The sequence below is a fragment of the Cupressus sempervirens genome, chromosome 7 (assembly GCF_028749045.1).
Source record: "Cupressus sempervirens isolate cs-2001-9-10 chromosome 7, ASM2874904v1, whole genome shotgun sequence".
Taxonomy (NCBI): Eukaryota; Viridiplantae; Streptophyta; class Pinopsida; order Cupressales; family Cupressaceae; genus Cupressus; species Cupressus sempervirens.
The window spans coordinates 713,606,710-713,614,177 of record NC_143124.1 but is presented as its reverse complement, the minus strand read 5'-3'; the positions used below and the strand labels follow the sequence as shown (position 1 = coordinate 713,614,177).

Sequence of the window (7,468 nt, the reverse complement as noted above, 5' to 3'; positions counted from 1 at the left end):
CCCCTACCCCACAATATCAACATCATGCCCAAATAACAAGTGTACACCAACTAAAAATTCTAGGCCCAAAGAGCAAATGGAAGCACTTGGCGGGCCAGCACTTTTTCCTGCCTGACCCTCCATTAATATATTTTATATTTGAACTTTGTTATTATAAGAATAGCTTCAGGAACTGAAAGTTCTTCACAGTTTGCAAAGTTACAAAGATTCATTTTTGTAGTTGTGAAGTGTTTCTTGTGTTGCAGAAATGGAAGTTCAATCAGGGCACCCTCAGTTTGCAGACATTACTGAAGAAGCTGAGAAAACTAGTAGAGCCTGGATTACTTCAGAGGAAGGAGCATTACCCATCACCAAGGCCCAAAAAGAGGTAGGCTGAGATATTATCATGATAAGAGAGTTATAGAAAGGAAAACAATTGATGATAGTGTTAGACTAATTGTCAACGTTCCTCTTGGGATTTCGTTACATGGCTTAAGTGCTCCCTGTGTTCTGTAAGTCTAGTGGTTGTATCAGACATTGACAAATCAATCTTTTGGTCCAACAACAACCCTAGCTTGTAACAGACAGATCATAGAATTTGATCTAAATATTGGTACAAATAAATTCTGCACAATTGAATTTGAAAACACAGCACTGCAATCGTTTGTTTCATTTTAAGCAATTTTACCAAAACAAAAGTTAATTTTAGTTCATATACAGTTTCTTTGTACACCATTCTAGAAGCCTTGATTTTGTCTCTTATGAGACTTTTGAAGTCACATTATAGTCTTTTAGAGTTAGTTGGAATGCCATGAAGGTTCATTTTGTAGATCGTACATGAATTTATTTTTCCTTATTCTGTCTCACAGTGGTAAGCAGTCTCTTCAACTTCCTGATGACTTAAACACCATACACTTGGGCTTGTTTTTTAAGCTAAAAGTGCTAAATAGTTAAAGTTGATTTAAAGTTTTCTAGCTTAATTTTTTCCTTAGTGTGTGATGTTTAAAGACGACCCTTCACTTCAACTTTTCCTTCTTTTTATACTATCAAATGTCTAATATACTTACTTCTAATTATTTATAAGTTGTACTGTTACAGAAGCCAAGGTGGAGGAAGTTTCTAAAGTTTATTGGACCTGGCTTTCTGGTTTGCATAGCATATCTTGATCCTGGAAACTGTAAGCTACTATGAATGTCTAATCACCTTTCTAGATACCTTTCTAGATACGTGTTTGTATTACTAACCTAATTGTGAGATAACTAATTGTTCATTGATAAATTTTCTATGTGCCTCAGTGCAAACCGACTTGGAGGCTGGTGCACAGTACAAATATGAGGTACAGATTCAAATAATATGTATAAGCAGCTTGGTATTATAAAAGAAGATCGTTTATGATTTTTTTTGCCTTTTCGCTTTCAGCTTCTCTGGATCATTCTTGTGGCATCAGTATTTGCCTTGATTATTCAATCTCTTGCAGCAAAACTGGGAGTAAGTACAGGTCAGTCTACTATATAGTGCATTTGGACAATTTAATGTCAGTATATATTATGTTCAATGATGGGACTTCGATTATGTTCCAGGCATGCATCTTGCTGAACATTACAGAGCAGAGTATCCTACGAAACTAAACTTTGTATTGTGGATGCTAGCTGAAGTGGCTGTTATTTCAGCTGACATTCCTGAAGGTTAATATTTTGAAACAGCAATGAATTAGTTTGTTTTCAATATAACAAATCAATAACAAGTGATAGATGCATGTATAAAAAGTATATTTTGGATGCCTACAGAGACTAACTGTTTATCTAATTGTATAGCAGTCATTGGATCTGCTTTTGCACTGAACATGTTGTTTCACATACCTGTATGGGTTGGGGTTCTTATAACAGGACTGAGCACACTTCTGCTTCTTGGAATGCAACGATTTGGGGTAACCATTTCTTAAATGCTAATAACATTGATGCATCTAGTTCTTTTAATCATTGAATTCTAATCAAGATAGAGTGATATATGAACCGTAGATCAGAAAGTTGGAGATGTTTGTGGCTCTTCTGGTGTTCATAATGTTGGGCTGCTTTATTGGAGAGCTAGCATATGCAAAGCCCAAATCCACAGAAATATTGAGAGGGATGTTCGTTCCTCAACTAAAAGGAAGTGGAGCAACTGGTCTTGCCATCTCACTTCTTGGAGCCCTCGTTATGCCGTAAGTTCAGCCACTCTTTTAACATTAATAATTGATGTTAGATCTAAATAGTTTGATAGAATATGTAAACTGCCACTTCATTCATTTAAATACTTGATGCTCGTCCTAATTTGATTATTAAATTAGCGTGCAGTCTCATTTATCAACAATTTTTTCAACTGCATAGATTTTACAACCAATGAACTATGAACATAAAGATGCAGAAATCCTGTTCTAATGGTTGAAAGGCAAAACTATTAAGCTATTAAGGCCCCTTTGATTCTTTACAACTTCATGTGCACTTGCAGGCACAACTTATTTCTACATTCTGCCTTAGTTCTCTCCCGGAAAGTACCTCGTTCTGTTCCTGCAATTGATGTGAGTTTTATCCAACCAAGGAAATACGTATTATGTCTTAGTTCAATCAAATTTAATGGAATACAAGAAGATTTAACAATAGAAAAATGGTTTTCTATCTTGCAGTCGGCATACAAGTATTTTGTTGCAGAAAGTGCGATTGCTCTGTTCGTTGCACTCATTATAAACGTGGCTATTGTGTCTGTCAGTGGTGCGATTTGTTCAAAACCCAACTTATCGCCTGAAGACGTTGATAACTGTAATGACTTGGACCTCAACAAATCTTCATTTCTTCTCAAAGTAAGATGATCCTGCCTTCCTTTCTTTTTTCTGAATTGCTCTGCATTTGAATTTCTCCAACAATAACCATTTTTTTCAAGAAATAGGTGTCTCCATTTCCACACATCATAATTTTGAAAATATCTTTTTCCGTTTTGCAATTAACTGTATTGCTAAAGAATCAAGTTATCATGATTTAATAAATGATTAGTGATTGCAAATTTGCAACAGGAACACTTTCAAGAAACATGAGCTAAATTGACATTGGTATATGCACTTCAAATTAGTTATAAAAATCAGGTTTTTGCAGAATGTTCTTGGGGCATGGAGCTCAAAGGTTTTTGCAGTTGCATTGTTGGCATCTGGGCAGAGCTCAACTATCACAGGAACATATGCAGGGCAGTATGTCATGCAGGTAAAATGCCCGTAAATCTCCAGAAAATCCCCAATTTGAAACATTTGAAATTTCTTTTTGGGGATGGATATCGCCTTTAGAGATGTGATTCAAGTAAATTGCCCGTAATATTTCCAAATTTCTACAATCTCCAGAAAATCCCCAATTTGAAACATTGGAAATCTCTTTTTGGGCATGGATATCGCCTTTAGAGATCTAAAATTGGAAAGTGGTGATTATTTCAATGGATGATTTGAAACTTTTCTTAAAATGCACAAAACTTTTTCACAATCTTTGTCATATTTTTAAAAGCCCCCGAAATGTCCCATTCCAAAAAATACTTACTCCATTTGAACATTTTTTGCTTGAAATTTTTTCGCAGGGATTTCTGAATCTCAAAATAAAAACATGGAAGCGTAATCTTATAACACGGTGCATTGCAATAGCACCAAGCTTAGTAGTGTCCATCATAACTGGATCTTCTGGTGCTGGAAAGCTAATTATCATTGCCTCAGTATGTAATTACAGTTTATTTGTTAAATTTATACATAGACTTTGCAGTTCCTTAAAATGTTAGCTCACTCTCTACATATATTTGTTCGTGCAGATGATTTTGTCATTTGAGTTGCCATTTGCTTTGATCCCACTTTTAAAGTTCACTAGCAGCACGGCAAAGATGGGACCCCACAAAAATCCACTTGCAGTAAGCTATCATTTTCTTCATTAAATTGTTCAAAACAAAGTCTATTAGATAGAACTACGTGAATCAGTTGGCTGATTCTGGATTTGATTGTGTACATTTTTTGCATTAGCATTTCAAAGTACACTCAGTGATCTATCATCAAAATGTTTGAGAGTACAAGGAGATGAAGGTTCATCAGACTCCATGACTTCTTGCATGTTTAAAATTTCTGATGATGAATCTTGGAGTGCAATTTAGAACATTGTTGGAAAAAGTACACTATTATTTCTTTTACATTAACATTTTGGATCACACTCCATGATTTCCTTACATTCTTAAACATTGTGATGATAGATCACTGAGTGTCATTTGAAACATTGATACAAAAAATACACACAAACTAATCTAAAAATGATTGTACAATCCGAAACATTGATACAGAAAAATACATACAATCAAATCTAAAACGACCAACTCATATTATAATAGATTGTAACAAAATGTTCATCACCATCGTTGCTAATGCTGACAAAATTGAATACAACATTTAATGTCAAGCTGAAACGTACCCTGATTTTTTTATTGTAGATTGCAGTTGTTGCATGGGTTCTTGGAACAGGTATTATATGCATCAATATATACTATCTTAGCACAGGTTTCGGAGGTTGGTTGGTGCATAATAATCTGCCCAAGGTAGCTACAGTATTTATAGGATTAATTGTGTTCCCCCTCATGCTTTTGTATGTGGTTGCCATACTATATTTGGCTTTTAGAGCAGAAAAGAAAGATACATTTGTAGCAAATGGAGTCTTTACCCCTGAAACTGGCAATACCCCTGCAAGAGAACTTGAAGGCTATAAAGTATCAGAAATACACAACACTCCAAGGGCTAACATGTCCATCCATTAGCTTGATTATCAAGAACTTTCTATAAGGGTTTTTTTGTTGAACTTAATGGAGGATATCTATGTCCTGCAGTTTGAGTCGGTCTAGTAATGCAGAATGTGTGTTCTTGAAAGAAAGGTCACAAGTTGCAAATCTTGTAAGAGGCAAGTTGTGTGCACCTCATTGTAGTACAATAGTGTGTCCTATGCAAGGAATAAAACTGATATCATGGACTATAAAAGCTCTTTCCCTTTCCTTTTCTTGCAAGCTCCCCCTCACATAAAAGAAATTCATGTATAATTGAGCAAGGAAGTTCTAAATGTGAGATATCATGGACTATAAAAGCTCTTTCCCTTGCTTTATCTTGCAAGCCCCCTTCACATTAAAAGAAAGTCATATATAATTGAACAAGGATGTTCTAAATGCGAGATGATTTGATCTGGATGTTTGACTTTTGCCTTTGAGCATAAAGTTTGATGTACATCCATCCAAGAAAAATGCAATGGAGTTTAGTTTTGTAAAAAGATTATTTTGCTCAATTTTTTTTAATCTCTATAAATTGCATTGACATGCAAACCACAGATGTCCAATGAAGTTGACATATACACAATGGAACAAGTTGTTTATAAATTAAAGTAATTGCTATATAAAATTTGAGAAGAAAATAATATTTTATATGAATATGTTTGGTCAAAAGAAATTAATAATAAATTGAATCTAGATAAGTACTATTGCAAGAGGATAGGAATTATATGTTTACTTGATTTAGCTTAGTAGTGTATTAAGCTTATTGTTGAATGTGACATTATGCTAGAATATTTTATGCATCTAAACGTGATATACACAATGATAATAAAGGAAGTTGTAACATGATTAGACAAGGATATGTCTTGTTATAGTTGTGGGCTTTGGTCTTTGCATTTAATACAGTGTTGTTCATTTTCTATTGATGTAAATTTTGTGACTTTATCAATATACTTAAAATAATGCGAAGGGGAGTGGATGAATACTTTTAATGCAGGGAATCAAATTGCTACACTCTTCAATTGTATACAATTTGGTGCAATAAGAAAGTAGAGGAGGATGTGAGGACATAGATGGAAATGGAAATGGATCCTCTTTTGGATAATGATATCTAGCACTCTATTTGTAAATTTGCAAATGGGCTGTAGTAATATGGTTCTACCACCTCATACACCATATAGGAGGCACCTATTTGTGCTACAATCAAAGCTGACATATCTAGATTAGAACTTGTGACTTCTCTTTCAAGAGAAACTTTACTAATATTAGACCAACAATTTGGAATATGTAGGCCATTAAAATCTATGCACATAATAGATATTATCACATGTAAATATCCTTCAAATTGACTACACATAAGCATTGAACATGGAAGAAGAGAAAAGATGAATGATGCCATGTGATAACTGATGCATATAAAAATAAAATGGTTCTAGATAATATTTGAGCTATTTTTTAATATAAATCAAGTTAAATAATGGGTGTATTTTTGTCCTTAGAGTTACCTCTAAGAAAGATCAACCATGTTTGTAAAGTATATATTCATTTTTAAATATTATTGTGTACACATGGATGGTGGCATGATCTCATATAGGGTGACAATGTGTATTTTTAGATTTTGTAATCTAAAAAGACATATTATTTGTTTAGGGGGGCAATGGCATCAATGAGTCTAACAAAGAAAACTAAATAAGACAAGTTTACCAATTTCTCCCTAAGCCATTCAATACAAGAGAAATAGGAGCTTCCAAACATAACTCTATATGACCTAAGTTAGATTAGCAAAACCCAAGTAAGATAAATGGATGCCAATACTAAATATAAGTTATATTAAGAAAGTATGGAAGAAGACTTGTTTCATACAATGTAAAGTGTCTCTAGATTAACAATGAGAAAGTAAATTGAACCAATTGATTTAATAACAAGTGTATGATTGAATGTAAGGTCGACAAGGTCATAGAAAAAGAGAATATGGATGGTTATGTTTTTATGGTTAATTAGGATAATTAGATTTAAGTTTAAGGTTTTTGATTGATTTATTTTACTTAAGGAAGGAAAACAAGATTTTTTTTTATTGTGGTTGAATATTGTGGAATAGAAAGGAAGATTATAGAGGGTTGTGATCATAGAGGAAGATGCAAAGATGAATAAGATTAGAACAAAGGATCAAGTATGGTATGTTGATGCGTTAAGGAGTGTTATTGGATCTGATTTAGCATAGATAGTGTGAACTACAAATCATTTATTATTTGTTACTCTAATCATTGTAGTAGGAAAATCCCTTAATCGGGTGGCCCTAACATGTCTTTGTAAAAAATCCTTTAACTAGGTGACATTTTTAAAAGAGTGCTCAAAATCCTTTAACAAGTTATAAAACTTTAATAGGTCTTCAAAATCTCTTAACTGGATAGCATTATGAGTGCTTTTGTAGCCCTTAATTGGGTAGGCTCTTAATAAAGCCTATTCCAAAAGAGCACAAATATTTGTGAGCATCATTCTCACACTATGGTTTATGAGATATATCTAGTGTTCTAATTGAGTGGATTTTTTTATGTGTTTTATTTTATTTTAATGTTTACTTTATTGATAGTGCTATGAGAAGTTAAAGAGGTTTAAAAGGTTAATCTATTTAAGTAAGTTTGTTGGGCTTGTACTTTTGATTGGGTTGATGATTACCAATTCACCCCTC

The 7,468-nt window shown here is 33.5% G+C and overlaps 1 protein-coding gene across 1 annotated transcript; it reads left to right on the top strand.

Annotated features, from left to right (window-relative positions):
- The first annotated feature begins 247 nt into the window (after positions 1-247).
- LOC149549221 (metal transporter Nramp7.2-like) lies at positions 248-5,194 on the top strand. Its single transcript, XM_089794288.1, has 13 exons — positions 248-367; positions 1,078-1,156; positions 1,275-1,315; positions 1,399-1,477; positions 1,560-1,664; positions 1,797-1,906; positions 1,998-2,179; positions 2,467-2,536; positions 2,642-2,815; positions 3,105-3,209; positions 3,571-3,702; positions 3,796-3,891; positions 4,459-5,194. The coding sequence occupies exons 1-13, from the start codon at positions 248-250 to the stop codon at positions 4,777-4,779; spliced, it is 1,614 nt and encodes a 537-aa protein (XP_089650414.1). The 3' UTR covers positions 4,780-5,194.
- The last annotated feature ends 2,274 nt before the right edge of the window (positions 5,195-7,468 follow it).